Source organism: Saimiri boliviensis, chromosome 19, assembly GCF_048565385.1.
Source record: "Saimiri boliviensis isolate mSaiBol1 chromosome 19, mSaiBol1.pri, whole genome shotgun sequence".
In the NCBI taxonomy this organism is placed as follows: Eukaryota; Metazoa; Chordata; class Mammalia; order Primates; family Cebidae; genus Saimiri; species Saimiri boliviensis.
This window is the reverse complement of record NC_133467.1, coordinates 35,453,170-35,468,399: the sequence shown is the minus strand read 5'-3', so window position 1 is coordinate 35,468,399 and position 15,230 is coordinate 35,453,170. Positions and strand designations below refer to the sequence as shown.

Genomic DNA, 15,230 nt, shown 5'->3' with positions numbered 1-15,230 from the left:
TTATTAATATGTCAGCCTGGATTCCTCCCCGCTCCCCGGTGGAGGGGAAAATGGCTGAATCCTTATGTGATATTTTTTTCTTTGCTTATTTATTTATTTTATTTTATTTATTCACTTGCTAATTTTATTTGTTACCAGTTCATTTAGTTTAGCCGTTACTTTATCCATCCCTCCCCTCCTTTTCAGGTAAGGAGACAGGAGGAGTAGCAGGAGGCAGGGCCTCTCCATGCCAGCCTCTGTGGTCCTTGCCTAAACCCATCAGCAGCAATACTTGAACCTTCTCCCTATCAGGTAGGGGCAGGAGGAACCATGTGAGAGAGGGAGAAGGACTGTGTTTGTCTTTAGAGTTTTGTTTTGTTTTTTCCTTCGGAGTTTGCTGTTGGTACAAGAGTAAAGGGAAGGCCCAAGGAATTCAAGCCTGGGAAAGGGCAGGCCAGCCAGCACCTCTGCCTTCTCAGGGACAACAGTAGTCCTTTACCACACTCTGTCTGTCCCCTCTCCTACTCTACAGCACTAAAGACTGTGGGGCCAAGACCCTAGGTCTCCTTTCCTTCTGGGTGGGGAGTTCTGGGGTTCTTGGTATGTGGGAGAAGTTTTATAATTGCTTCCAAACAGCTGGATTTAAATATAAAATAGAGACACTCATTTTTGGCTCTTGGTTTGTGTGTGGGAACAAAGTGAGTGGGAAGCTAATTTGTGGGTGCATGAGGAAGCAGCCAGGCATTTGGCCAAGCAGGGTATCAGGCAGGCATGAGAGCAGCCAAGACAGTGGTCTGCAAGCCCAGCACAGAGGCTGTGAAGACAGTGACAAAACCAGCCCTCACTTCTCCCCAGCATCTATTCCACCCAGTTTTCCCCAAAGTGTAGGCTTTCATGTCACTGTCAGTCACCATGAAAGGGGTAGCCTGCCCTGGCATAAGATATGCCCAGATTATCATGAGGGCCACATATGAGAATGGGAGACTGGACAAGATTGTCCTGTCCTCTGTCTCCCCAACCCTGAGGGATGGGAAGGCTGGCGTTATGGAATTAACCAACCAAACTGGGATTAAAGGCTCAAGGTATCTTGGGGCCTGCTGAGTGGATCGGATGCAGGGAATGTACAGTTGGTGCTATCGAGTGGCCAGTGCATGATTGGACACTTTCAGGACCTGTGTGAAACGGAGATGGGGAAGGGGCAGCTTGGAATGGGACTAGTTGGCAGATATGGTCTCAGATAGGCCCAAGGTAGGAAGAGCCAGGAATAGAGAAGAGGACTTAGAGGTGGGACTTTGGAGAGGTGTAGGCTGGAGGATGTAGACTAGGGAGGAAGGGATGGGGTACAGGGGTAGGCTGCGGCAGAGGAGGGAGGGGCATCTCAGGATATGCTCAGCACCCGCATGATGTTGGTGTAGCCGGAGCCAGGTCGCCAGCCTGTCACCACAATCACCAGGTCCCCAACATGGAGGAAGCCACGGAGTTTTCCTGGGGGAGGGAAAGAAAAGGAGTCATTGGACAGGCACAGCAGCTCACACCTGTAATCTGACAGTTTGGGAGGGCGAGACAGACAGATCATGTGAGGTGAGGAGTTCAAGACCAGCCTGATCAACATGGCGAAACCTTGTCTCTAATAAAAATACAAAAATTAGCTGGACATGTTGGTGCATGCCTGTAGTCCCAGCTGTCCAGGAGGCTGAGGCAGGAGAATCACCTGAACCCAGAAGGTAGAGGTTGCAGTGAGTTGAGACCCAAGAGTTTGAAACCAGCCTGATCAACATGGTGAAACCCCATGTCTACTAAAAATATAAAAATTAGGTGTGGTGGCAGACGCCTGTAATCCCAGCTACTCAGGAGGCTGAGGCAGGAGAATCGCTTAAACCCAGGAGGCGGAAGTTGCAGTGAGCCGAGATTGCGCCATTGCACTCCAGCCTCGGTGACAGAATGAGACTCCGTCTCAAAAAAAAAAAAAAAGAAAAGAAAGGTGCAGGAGTGCCCACGGGTTAGGACAGAGTGTGTTGCTAAGTAGCATAGCCATTTGCCTGTGTGGCTATGCTGATGGAAGAGGTGTGTGTGATAGGCCAGACTGATATCTCTCAATCTTAGTGAATCTCACAGGGAGACCCTGGGACCACAGGAGGGAGGCAAGGCCCTTTGAGTGGGTGTGGGAAGCTGGGTTGGAGGAGAACTGATACAAATGGTAGGAGTGGGTGGAAGGTCTAGGTAGCTCACCACTTTCAATGCCAAATTGTACCCGGCGATCCACATCATCTGCCCAGATGGCTTCTGGAGGTTCACGGTAAAGCAAGGGGAAGACTCCTCGGCATAAGTGGACCTGGCGGGCAGCCTGGGCAGAGCGGGTGACAGCAATGACTGCTGCCCGAGGTCGGTACTGAGACAGAAGCTGGGCTGAGCTAGAGGAGGCAGAGAAGGTCAGTCCCGATCAGGGGAAGAGTGGTGAACCAAGAAACGAGAGTCTGGGTTCTGGTGCCAGGTGTCACTAACAAGCTATGTGACCCTGGGTAAGTCATTATACTTCCTTGGGCCTTGGTGTTCTCACCTACAAAATGAGTATGAGAATGTCTGCCTCCCAGAGCAGGTGTGGCGGCTCACGCCTGTAATCCCAGCACTTTGGGAGGCTGAGGCGGGTGGATCACGAGGTCAGGAGTTCAATACCAGCCTGGCCAAGATGGTGAAACCCTGTCTCCACTAAAGATACAAAAATTAGCTGGGTGTGGTGGCTTGTGCCTGTAATCCCAGCTATTTGGGAAGCTGAGGCAGAGAATCGCTCGAACCTGGGAGGCAGAGGTTGCAGTGAGCCATTGTCCTCCACCCTGCACAACACAGCGGGATTTCATCTAAAAAAAAAAAAAAAAAAAAAATCCCTGCCCTCCCTACCACACAAGAAAGATATGAGATAATAAGGAGAAATCTCTTTAAGAAATATTAAAGCCCACCGGGCACGGTGGCTTACACCTGTAATCCCAACACACCTGTAATCCACCAAAGTGGGTGGATTACCTGAGGCCAGACCAGCCTGGCCAGCATGGTGAAACCCTGTCTCTACTAAAAATTACAAAAATTATCCAGGGGTGGTGGTGCTTGTCTTTATCCCAGCTACTCAGGAGGCTGAGGCAGGAGAAGTGCTTGAACCCAGGAGGTGGAGGTTGTGGTGAATCAAGATTGCACCATTGCATTCCAGCCTGGGCAACAGAGTGAGATTCCATCCCAAAAGACAAAACAAAAAAACCCCAAGAAATATAAACCCTTTTGAAAATGTGTATTATGTGCTTAATTTACATATAGTACTTAATTACTTCATATCTCCTGTTAATCATTGCATTCTCATGAAGAACAAATCATTACCTTGTCCTGTTCATGAGGAAAGAGAGCAGCCTACATTTCAGACTAAAGACTTGAACTCAGACCTACGGGGCCCTTCTGCAATACCTTAGCATTGTAAGGCTCTGTGGGCCGAATGGACTTGCTTCTGAGCCCCAGGAGCCCAAATGGTCTCGAAGCCAATGTGTCCAGTGATGGCACTGTCCCCTTACAGTCCCTAGAAGCTCACTGGCATTCTGTCTCTCCTGGCCTCCAGCTGTCATTGCTGCCCCTCCTCTTGACTCAGATGGACCCTTCACCCCTGGTCACCAGACTAAACCCAGGCCTGGGGCCCATCCCAGACTACCCCTGACCCCTACCCATCTGGGCATTCCTAGTGTCCCCCTCACCGGCCAGTTGTGGTCAACACGATGATGGCAGCAGCGCAGCACTTGAAGGCAGCCTCCACAGCGCCAATGGCGGTGACCTCAGTGGGATCACGGCTCAGTGGCGCTGCCCGACGTAGCTCCTCAAACAGCTGCCGATGGTACACTGCAGCCTCGGCCTCCCGGGCAATCTGCAGGTGCCAGAATGTCAGGCTGCATTGGGGTGCGGAAGGGATTTGGTTCCCTGGCCCATTTGCTTTCCATGCCGAGCTCCTACCGCATGCTGCATCTTCACGGCTTCCACAGGGAAGTTGCCCTTGGCGGTCTCCCCTGACAGCATAATACAGTCAGCCCCGTCCAGCACAGCGTTGGCCACATCGCTTGTTTCTGCCCTCGTTGGTCGGGGCTTGTTGATCATGCTCTCCAGCATCTTGGGGACACCATGAACATCAAAGTTGTAGGAGTCCACCATGACTGGGGACCCTGCCCAAGCTACTTCTCTGACACCCACACACTCAGAGTGTCCCGAAAATCAGGGTCACAGTCACAACCCCTGAAAATAGGGGTCAAAGTATTTCTAACTTTGTAGTTTGAGGATCAAACACTTGTCAGCAAAATGTACTATAAACCTATGGTGTGGACCTGGAGTGGTGGCTCACGCCTGTAATCCCAGCAGTTTGAGAGGCTAAGGCAAGTGGATCACCTGTGGTCAGGAGTTTGAGACCATCCTTGCTAACATGGTGAAACCCTGTCTCTACTAAAAATACATAAAGTAGCTGGGCCTGGTGGCAGTGGCCTATAATTCCAGCTACTCGGGAGGCTGAGGCAGAATCGCCTGAACCCGGGAGGCGGACTTTGCAGTGAGCCGAGATCGCAACCCCCACTGCACTCCAGCCTGGTAACAGAATGAGACTCCATCTTAAAATAAATAAATAATGAACCTACAGTGTGGGCGTTTACCCTCACCCACAGGTGTCCCTAAAACCCACAGAGTGCCCAACCTCAAGGGCTCACTCCAGACCTGTGTGGCACAGACAACAGGCTTGCCTGCCAGGTTGCAGCGCCCAATCATCATCTTCTGAGCGAGGAAAACCTTCTCTGCTGGGATCTCGATGCCCAGGTCCCCCCGGGCCACCATGATGCCGTCGCTCACCTCCAGAATTTCATCAAACCTGGGCGGTTGGGAGAATCCGGGCCAGGGCAGAGAGCTAGGAGATGCCAGGAAGAGGCAGGCGGGAGAAGAAAGGTGACGGGGAGTAGCTACGGCAGGAAGGGGAAGAGAGCCCAAACCTCACCTCTTCACGCCTTCGTGGTTCTCAATTTTGCTGACGATCTTGATGCCCTGTCCTTCCGGCCCCAGAGCAGCTCTGACGGCAGCCACGTCACTGGCTTTCCGCACAAAGGAGGCAAAGACAATGTCCACGCCATGCTCCACCCCGAAGCGCAGGTCTCGGAAGTCCTGCTCCGACAGCCCGGGCAAGTCCACCTGGACCCCGGGCAGGTTCACGCCCTTCCGGCCGCCCAGGACGCCGCCGTTCTCCACTTGGGTCACCAGCCCCTCTGGGCCTGCGGACATGGAGAGAGCCAGCTGCGGTCAGGGGTGAGGCCGGGGCACAGTCACAGCAGAGGGAAGGCTGGGCTTGGACCCCCAAGAGGTCAGGAACCGTGTCCGCCTCGTCTCTCCGCCCTTGTTCTGGGCCCCGCCCGGCACAGGCACAAATGGGCGTCCGTGGAAGAAACGACGCCCCTTGCAGTCCAGCCCCAACCCAGGGTGAGCGCCGGAGTCTGCACACTGGGGACCCCTGGGACGGGCTGGCAAAGGCGCGTGGAAGACCAGGGGAAGGCGCGGTCGGTCTGACGGCCGATGGGGCAGCCAAAGAGAAGGGAATGGGCCCAGCGCACGGATGTGGCAGGGCGGGAGGCGCGTCCGCACCGATTTTCTGGACCACTAGGGAGATGAGCCCGTCGTCAAGATAGATGCGGCCCCCCACGGGCACGACCCGGACAATATTGGGGTAGTCCACCCACACGGTGTTCGCGTTCCCCCGGGTCCGGAACGCGGGGTCCACGGTCACCAGCACCTGGGAGCCCTTCACCAGCTCCACCTCCGACTCCGGACCCTAGGGGCGGGCCAGAGGAGACGTGAGTTCGGCGGCCCCAGAGCCCGGGACCCGCCCCTGCCCACGCCCGGGCCTGGGACCCCGCCCAACGGGCCAGTCTCATCCCCACCGCTCACCCCCTGCGGGATCCCAGTGCGGATCTCCGGTCCCTTGGTATCCAAGGCGATGGCCACCGGCCGGTAGCTGAGAGGGGAAGCCGCAAAGCTCTCCACGGCCTCCCGGATGTTGGCGATGGACTCAGCGTGGTACTGGGGGAGGGATCGGAGTGAGGGTTTCAGAGAAAGGTGGCCAGGAACTCGAGGCATCCTCCCGCCCCACCCACAGCCCAGCGGCCGATCCCGCACCTCATGGGAGCCGTGGGAGAAGTTGAGTCGCGCAATGTTCATCCCGGCCTTGATCATCTCCTTGAGGCGCTCCACGGAGCGAGATGCTGGCCCTAGAATCAGAGATTCCACTCAGACAACATTCCCCCAAAAAAGGAGAGGCCACCAAACCCAACCCATCACTACCCTCAGAACGCCCCACGCCACAGGAGTCCTGTAACCTGCCTAATGCAACCTCTGATCACAGGTCACAAACTCCGTTTCCCTCTCCAGCCGACATCCGTCCCCTTGAGGAGGCAGCTCTGTGGGAGTTGGAGGGGAGTGCCCTTGGCCGGGCCTAAGGTCACTGTGTCAGCAAGTGATGTATGTAAGTGCTGCCTACCCGGTCACCCCAAGGTCTGGGGTGTATAGCAGGGGGTGGGAGCCAGGTGAGGGTGTTTGAGTGTGGGGGTTTTAGAGCTAGGAGGCCTCATGGACTGAGGAGAGCTGAGTTCGATCTCAAGGCCATAGATTTAGCCATTCTGTGGTCTTCTGTGACACCCATGTTTTCCTTTTTTTTTTTTTTTCTTTTCTTTTTTTTTCTTTTTCTTTTTCTTTTTTTCTCTTTTTTTTTTTGAGATGGAGTTTCGCTCTTGTTACCCAGGCTGGAGTGCAATGGCGCGATCTCGGCTCACCACAACCTCTGCCTCCTGGGTTCAGGCAATTCTCCTGCCTCAGCCTCCTGAGTAGCTGGGATTACAGGCACGCGCCACCATGCCCAGCTAATTTTTTAGTAGAGACGGGGTTTCACCATGTTGACCAGGATGGTCTCGATCTCTCGACCTCGTGATCCACCCGCCTCGGCCTCCCAAAGTGCTGGGATTACAGGCTTGAGCCACCGCGCCCGGTCTTTTTTTTTTTTTTTTTTTTTTTTTTTTTTTTTTATGAGACAGTTTCACTCTTGTTGCCCAGGCTGAAGTGCAGTGGCATGATCTCAGCTCACTGCAACTTCTGCCTCCCAGGTTCAAGCAAGTCTCCTGCCTCAGCCTCCCGTGTAGCTGGGATCACAGGCGCCCACTACCACGCCCAGCTAATTTTGTGTATTTTTAGTAGAAATGGGGTTTCACCATGTTGGGCAGGCTGGTCTCAAACACCTGACCTCAGGTGATCCACCTGCATCGGCCTCCCAAAGTGCTGAGATTACAGGTGTGAGCCACTGCACCCAGCCATGTTTTTCTTTTTTACTGAATCATTCCCATTAGTATGTAAACCTGCTGTTATTTCTTTCATTATTTAAAAAAAAAAAAAAAAATTCAGACCAGGCTTGGTGGCTCACGCCTGTAATCCCAGCAGTTTGGGAGGCTGAGGAGGACAGATCACAAGGTCAGGAGTTTGAGACCAGCCTGACCAACATGGTAAAACCCATCTCTACTAAAAATACAAAAATTAGCTAGGCTTGGTGGCATATGACTGTAATCCCAGCTACTCGGGAGGCTGGGGCAGGAGAATCGTTTGAACCCAGGAACCCACCACTGCACTACATACAGCCTGGGTGACAGAGTGAAACTCCATCTAAAAAAAAAAATTTCGCCAGGCACGGTGGCTCAAGCCTGTAATCCCAGCACTTTGGGAGGCCAAGGTGGGTGGATCACAAGGTCGAGAGTTCGAGACCATCCTGGTTGACATGGTGAAACCCCGTCTCTACTAAAAATACAAAAAATCAGCTGGTGCTGATACAAATACAAAAATACAAAAAATCATGCATGGTGGCGTGTGCCTGTAATCCCAGCTACTCAGGAGGCTGAGGCAGGAGAATTGCCTGAACCCAGGAGGTGGAGGTTGCGGTGAGCCGAGATCGCGCCATTGCACTCCAGCCTGGGTAACAAGAGCGAAACTCCGTCTCAAAAAAAAAAAAAAAAAATTCTTAATCACCTGGTTTCTCTTTAGTCCGAGTTTTTGCTCTTGCTTGCAGCAAAATTCATTGCAAGAGTTATCTGTACTTGCTGCCTCCAGTGCCCTTCCCCCATTCTCTTTTGAACCCACCCCACTCAGGCGTTGGCCTCCATCTCTCCACTGCATCTGTTCTTGTCAAGGTCACCAAGAAGCTCTGTGTTGTTGCTCAGTGTAATGCTCAATGTTCATTACTCCTTTACTGGCCTGTCCACGGCCTGGACACACATCCATCCCTCCCTGACACTGGTCTTCACTTGGCCTCTAGGACCGCACCTCCCTTGGTTGACTCCTGCCTCTCTAGCTGCTCCTTCCCAGTCTCCTTTCCTTGTTCCTCCCTTTAATGTTAGGAGCCCTGTTCTCCTCCGTCATTTTACCTACACTTCTTTGGTGATCTCTAGTCTCGTGGCTTGAGATAACATCTATATGCAGACAACTCCCAAATGTCTTTCCAATGGAGACCTTTCTCCCAAAACCAGAGTTGTGTACCTGACTGTCCCCTCTCTATCACACTTGGATGGCTAATCTGCATCTCAAACTCAGCGTGTCCCAAGTGAATTTCTGCTCTCCCCACAAACCCTTCCACCACAGTCTTTCCTGCTCAGTGGATAATGCATCATTCCAGTTCCTCCTGCCAAAAACCTCAGTCAACTGTCACCTTTGACTCCTTTCCTGCTTGCCCTCACTCCCTACCCCGTATCCAATCAATCAGCAAATTCTGTCGGCTCTACCCGCAAAATACATTCAGAATTTGACCACTTCTCACCACCTCACTGCCGCCAACTGTTCTGAACCAGAAATACTGTAGGGGCACCCTTCCCCCACCCCCATCTATTTTCAGTACAGCAGCAGGGCAGGGGAGGTTCTATTAAAACATAAGTAAGAGCTTGTCATTCTCCTGCTCAAAACCCTGCAGTAGTTTCTCATTTTACAGGGAGGAAAACACAACTCAAATTCTAAAAATGGCCTACAAAGCCCCACCTGATCTTCCTCTCCCCGACAGTGTCTTCATGTCTGCCCGCTCTTCCCTCTTGATGGCTTCTAGCTCTGCTAACCTCTTTGACTTAGGCATTGGCACTGACTGTTCCTTCTGCCTAGAATTCTCTTCCCCTAGATCTCTGCATGGCAAATTCTCTCATCTCCTTCAAGTCTTCCCTTAGGCCTCATTTTCTTTCTTTTCTTTTCTTTTTTTTTTTTTGAGATGGAGTTTCGCTCTTGTTACCCAGGCTGCAGTGCAATGGCGCGATCTCGGCTCACCGCAACCTCCGCCTCCTGGGCTCAAGCAATTCTCCTGCCTCAGCCTCCTGAGTAGCTGGGATTACAGGCACGCGCCACCATGCCCAGCTAATTTTTTGTATTTTTAGTAGAGACGGGGTTTCACCATGTTGACCAGGATGGTCTCAATCTCTTGACCTCGTGATCCACCCACCTCGGCCTCCCAAAGTGCTGGGATTACAGGCTTGAGCCACCGCGCCTGGCCTCATTTTCTTAATAATGGCTACCCTGACCTCCCTATTTAGGACTGCAACCTGCCCTCACCCTTATACCCCTGATGCCCTTATCATACTTGATGTCTTTCCCCATAGCACTTATAACTTGCCCCTCCTTCTTTTTTTGAGACAAAGTTTTGTTCTTGTTGCCCAGGCTGGGGTGCAATGGCGTGATCTCGGCCCACTGCAACCTCCGCCTCCCAGGTTCAAGATTCACCTGCCTCAGCCTCCCAAGTAGCTGGGATTACAGGTGCGTGCCACCACACCTGGGTAATTTTTCATATTTTTAGTAGAAACGGGGTTTTACCATGTTAGCCAGGCTGGTTTCAAACTCCTGACCTTGTGATCCGCCTGTCTCGGCCTCCCAAAGTGCTGAGATTACAGGCGTGAGCCACTGTACCCAGCCAACTTTCACTCTTCTTTCTTTTTTCTTTCTTTCCCTCCCTCCCTCCCTTTTTCTTCTTCCTTCCTTCCCTCGTTCCCATCTTCCTTCCTTCCTTCCTTTTTTTTGGAGGCAGGGTCTTGTTCTGTCACCTAGGCTGGAGCACAGTGGCTTGATTACAGCTCACTGCTATGACCTACTGGGCTTAAGTGATCCTTCCTCCCCACTCAGCCTCCTAAGTAGCTGGGACTATAGGTATGCACCACCACACCCAACTAATTTTTGTATTTTTTGTAGCGACAGGCTTTGCCACGTTGCCCAGGCTGGTTTCAAACTCCTGGGCTCAAGCAATCCGCCAGCCTTGGCCTCCCTAAGTGCTGGGGTTATAGGCATGAGCCACCGCACTCAGCCCACTGTCTAACAGAAAAATTTACTTATTTTTAATAATTTATTGTGCTGGCCGGGCACGGTGGCTCAAGCCTGTAATCCCAGCACTTTGGGAGGCTGAGGCGGGTGGATCACGAGGTCAAGAGATCGAGACCATCCTGGTCAACATGGTGAAACTCCGTCTCTACTAAAAATACAAAAAAAAACTAGCTGGGCATGGTGGTGCATGCCTGTAATCCCAGCTACTCAGGAGGCTGAGGCAGGAGAATTGCCTGAGCCCAGGAGGCGGAGGTTGCGGTGAGCCGAGATCGCGCCATTGCACTCCAGCCTGGGTAACAAGAGCGAAACTCCGTCTCAAAAGAAAAAAAAAATAATAATTTATTGTGTTTACTATTTATTGTCACACCCAGCTAAACTGTCAGCTCCCCAAGGGTAGGGATTTTTGTCTGTTTTTTTTCACTGATCTACTCTCTGGTCCCAAAATTTTGTTTACTAGATGCCCAACAAATTTTTGTTGAATGAATGGCTGAGTCAAACATGGAGAAGTCTCAAAGGAGACAAAAGATGAAGAAGCACCTCGAGAAACACCGAAGAGGCCCGTGAGGCTGCAGGGGGATGGGAGCATTTACCGATGGTGGCAATGATGCTGGTACTTCGTGTTGCCATGGGCTCGGAGTCAATGTCCAACAGGCAGAGGTGTTCCAGGAAGGTGTCTGCCATAGCAGCTGGCAGCTGCTGCTGCTGGAAGAAGGCAGTGCCCAGCTCCTGGGTCAGTTGAGCCACACTGGCCCGCCGCAGATACCCCGCTGGTCCTGTGGTAGAAGAGAGCTCAGGGGCTGCCTGGCACCTGCCTTCATCTCAGCATACCCTCTATTCCTTCCCTTCTTTTTTTTTTTTTTTTTTTTTGAGACGGAGTCTTGCTCTGTTTCCCAGGCTGTAGTGTGCAGTGGTGTGATCTTGGCTCACTGCAACCTCCGTCTCCAGAGTTCAATGATTCTCCTGCCGTGGCTTCCTGAGTAGCTGGCATTATAGGCATGTATAATTTTTGTATTTTTAATAGAGATGGGATTTCACCACGTCGGGCAGGCTGGTCTCAAACCCCTGACCTCATGATCTGCCCGCCTTGGCCTCCCAAAGTGCTGGGATTACAGGCGTGAGCCACCTCGCCCTGCCTCGTTCCTTTCTTATGAGCTGGACATCATCCTATATTACCTTCTTATGTCACAAGGATCCTATAAAGCAGGTACAGTTAAATGTTCTATAATTATCCCAATTTCACAGATAAAGAAACAGAGGCTGAGAAAGAGGAAATCAATTGTCCAAGATCATCCAGCTTCTAAGTATGGATCACACAGGATTCAAATCTAAGTCTGACTAACTCTAGTTCAAGTTCTCGACCACTTAGTTATACAGACCCCGCACAACCCAGGACCCTCCAGCCTGCAGCTACTGATGTCCCTCAACCCCAGCACCCCTTGGTGTCTAGTACCCAGCAGCCTCTCCTTATGCAGGCCCAGAATCACCCAGTTCCCGCTCCCAAGGTCTCTGTTTTCTCCCTGCCAACCCCTGGCTAATGGCTGGCTTCCTCACCCCACCTTCTGAGTCTCCCCAGGCCTCTCAAAACTTCTACAGACCCAGAGGTCCCTGTAGCTTGACCCAGCCTAGTTCAGAGGAGCCCCCCTCATTCCAGCCGCACCTTCCATGCCACTGTACAGCTCTCTGGGGCTTCCTCTCTGTGAGTCTGCTCCACACTGTTGGGTTGGCAGAGGCATGAGGCCCAGCTAGGCTGGGGATCAGTTCTACAGACTGGTTAAAGTGTCACCAGTGACTCCCCTTCCACTGGAAGCCCTGTATGCCAGGGACCAGAGTCCAGGAACCACGGGAGTGCCCCGTGGTTTACATGCTGTGGCCCTGGCCTGCCTATACAGCCTGGAAAAGAGCCAGGCCAGGGTCCATAATTTAACACGGGGAGGCTCTGATGACCATATATTCCTCTCCAAAATCCACCTAGCCAGTGGAAGATAGGGATCATTTATACCCTTCACCCTGACTCCTACTTTCCACCCTCATTTTCCTCCTATGTTCAATGGCTTCTGCTTCCCCTTCTTACCTCCTGGAGCTCCAATCAGAATGGACTTCGCTAAGTCTCTCTGCGACTTAGAGACCCATGACCAAAGCTGCAGGGATGATATGTTCTCCTGGATCGACATGCTTTCAGCGGGGGCCTGGGGCTGCGGGACCATGGAATGTGAGAGAGAGAGGCTGACAAAGCTGCTGGTCTTATCTACGGGAGCCAGAGAAGAGAAAAGGGGCACACCCAGCAGGCCACCCTGTCTCAGAGTCCCTCCCCAACAACTGCCTGCTCTCTGCCCTCGTCTTCTGTAATTTCCTCTCATCCATTTTTCCTGATAAATTTTCCCCAGGGGTGGTGGCTCACGCCTGTGATCCCAGCACTTTGGGAGGCCGAGGCGGGCAGATCACAAGGTCAGGAGTTCGAGACCAGCCTGGCCAATATGGCGAAACCCCATCTCTATTAAAAATACAAAAATTAGCCAGGGGTAGTGGCAGGTGCCTGTAGTCCCAGCTGCTTGGGAGGCCGAGGCAGGAGAATTGCTTCCACCTGGGAGACAGAGGTTGCAGCGAACTGAGATCACACCACTGCACACTCCAGTCTGGGCAACAGAGTGAGATTCCGTCTCAAAAAAAAAATTTTTTTTTTCAATCAATTTATACTATCTGGTCATCCATTTGAATATATATATATATATACATATTGGCCAGACATATGGTCCCCCTTTTTTTGTACTTTACTGAAGTTAGTGAATCTAGGAAGCCAGGGCTTTAAGAGTTGGGGCTGGAGCCTGAAGAAAGGCAAAAGGGAGCACTGTGAGAGTACGGTGGGTTTTGCCCACTTTTTTCTCTGTCCCAACCAAGAAATGCAGAGTGCCTTGACCGCTCTGTGACCTGCCCAGCTGCATGTTTCCGCCTACAGATTTGAACCCAAGATGGTTTATTGAACATTCCCAGGCACTGATAAACTTGATCAGGTTGTTGCTGGAAACACTAAAAGACTGACTATTTTGCTAAACTTACAGAATCCTACCCACAGAGAAATTTCTTTTTCTTTTTCTTTCTTTTTCTTTCTTTCTTTCTTTTTTTTTTTTTGTGTGTGTGGGGGTGGGGGGACAGACCTCGCTCTGTCACCAGGCTGGAGTGCAGTGGCACAATCCTGGCTCACTGCAACCTCTGCCTCCCGGGTCCAAGCGATTCTCCTGCCTCAGCCTCCCGAGTGGCTGGAACTATAGGCAAACGCCACCACGCCCTGCTAAGTTTTGTATTTTTAGTAAAGACAGAGTTTCACCATGTTGGCCAGGCTGGTCTCCAACTCCTGGCCTCAAGTGATCTGCTAGCCTCGGTCTTTCAAAGCGCTGGAATTACAGGTGTGAGCCACACGCCCAGCCTTTCTTTCTTTCTTTTCTTTTTTTTTTTTTCTTGAAACAGGATCTCACTCTGTCACCCATACTAGAGTGCACGTGGCTCACAGTAACCTTGACATCTTGGGCTCAAATGATTCTTCCACCTCAGCCTCCCAGGTAGCCAGTATTACAGGTGTCCACCAGCATGCCTGGCTACTTTTTAAATTTTTATTTATTCATTTATTTATTTATTATTATTTTTTTTTGAGACGGAGTCTTGGTCTTGTCGCTCAGGCTGGGGTGCAGTAGCGCAATCTCAGCTCACTGCAACCTCTGCCTCCCAGGTTCAAGCAATTCTCATGTCTCAGCCTCCTGAGTAGCTGGGATTACAGGCATGTTCCACCACATCCGGCTAATTTCTGTATTTTTAGTAAGAGATGGGGTTTCACCATGCTGGCCAGGCTGGTCTCAAACTCCTGACCTCAGGTGATCCGTCCACCTTGGCTTCCCAAAGTGCTGGGATTACAGGCTTGAGTCACTGTGCCAAGCCTACATTTTTATTTATTAAAAATACTTTTTTTCCTTTCTTTCCACAGGTGTTGACTTTTTATTTTTGTAGTGACAGGTGTCATTTTGTTGCCCAGGTTGGTCTTGAACTCCTATGCTCAAGTGGTTCTCCTGCCTTGGTCTCTCAAAGGATTACAAGCATGAGCCACAGTACTGGCCTCACATTTTTTTAAACACTCCTATAAACACCAAACCCCTCCTCCTTGAGAACATACCTGGGTAGAACACCCTTTGTTCCATTATCCACAGCAAGGATGTGCAACAGCCACTCTGTAGGTAAGTTCCCCTACTGTATGCTTTGGCCTGATTACCCTGGCATGTGGTGCTTCATTCACTGGAATCCCAACCAGCCCCATCTTGGGATGGTTTGGGGCATCCTTTGTTAGAGCTGTCCTGATGCCACTCTTGGCATGACACTAGCTGTGCGTTCAGCCGATACTAACGGGTGGGATTCTCTGAAAGGGCTTTGATAGCATCATCATCATATCATTTATTAGTTACAATTTGCCCATTCCTCACTGTTCAATCTTTATTGAGCACCTACTCTGTATCAGGCCCTAAGGATGCAGTGGTGAGCAAAACAGACAGGGCCTTTGCCCTCTGTGGGATTTACCATGTAGTGAGGAGACAGACTATGAACAAGTACCAGAGAAATAAATATGTAACTACAAACCTTGTAAGTGCGACTAAGTAATCAGTCAGGGTGCTGGAACACAGAAGCCAGTAGGAGAAGAGAGAGGATGTATTTTATTTTATTTATTTATTTTTTTGGAGACAGAGTTTTACTCTTGTCACCCAGGCTGGAGTGCAATGGTGCAATCTTGGCTCACTGCAACCTCCACCTCCTGGGTTCAAGTGATTCTCATGCCTCAGCCTCTTGAGTATCGGGGATTATAGGCTCGTGCCAACATGCCTGACTAGTATTTTGCATTT

At 51.2% G+C, this 15,230-nt stretch overlaps 1 protein-coding gene across 2 annotated transcripts; it reads right to left on the bottom strand.

The window, feature by feature from the left end:
* Nucleotides 1-71: 71 nt before the first annotated feature.
* On the bottom strand, nucleotides 72-12,567 carry PKLR (pyruvate kinase L/R). 2 transcript variants are annotated; one of them, XM_074389573.1, is made up of 11 exons: nucleotides 12,425-12,567; nucleotides 10,944-11,126; nucleotides 6,148-6,239; nucleotides 5,920-6,051; nucleotides 5,617-5,803; nucleotides 4,979-5,249; nucleotides 4,705-4,855; nucleotides 3,961-4,113; nucleotides 3,708-3,874; nucleotides 2,209-2,390; nucleotides 72-1,464 (listed from the first exon to the last, which is right to left on the bottom strand). In XM_074389573.1, exons 1-11 carry the CDS (start codon nucleotides 12,555-12,557, stop codon nucleotides 1,358-1,360), a joined length of 1,758 nt encoding a protein of 585 aa, XP_074245674.1. In that variant the 5' UTR covers nucleotides 12,558-12,567; the 3' UTR covers nucleotides 72-1,357. The 2 variants fall into 2 exon arrangements, with proteins under 2 accessions (XP_074245674.1, XP_003937839.1); XM_003937790.4 differs by lacking the exon at nucleotides 12,425-12,567 and adding an exon at nucleotides 12,011-12,146 and having other exon boundaries at nucleotides 74-1,464.
* Between the last annotated feature and the right edge of the window lie 2,663 nt (nucleotides 12,568-15,230).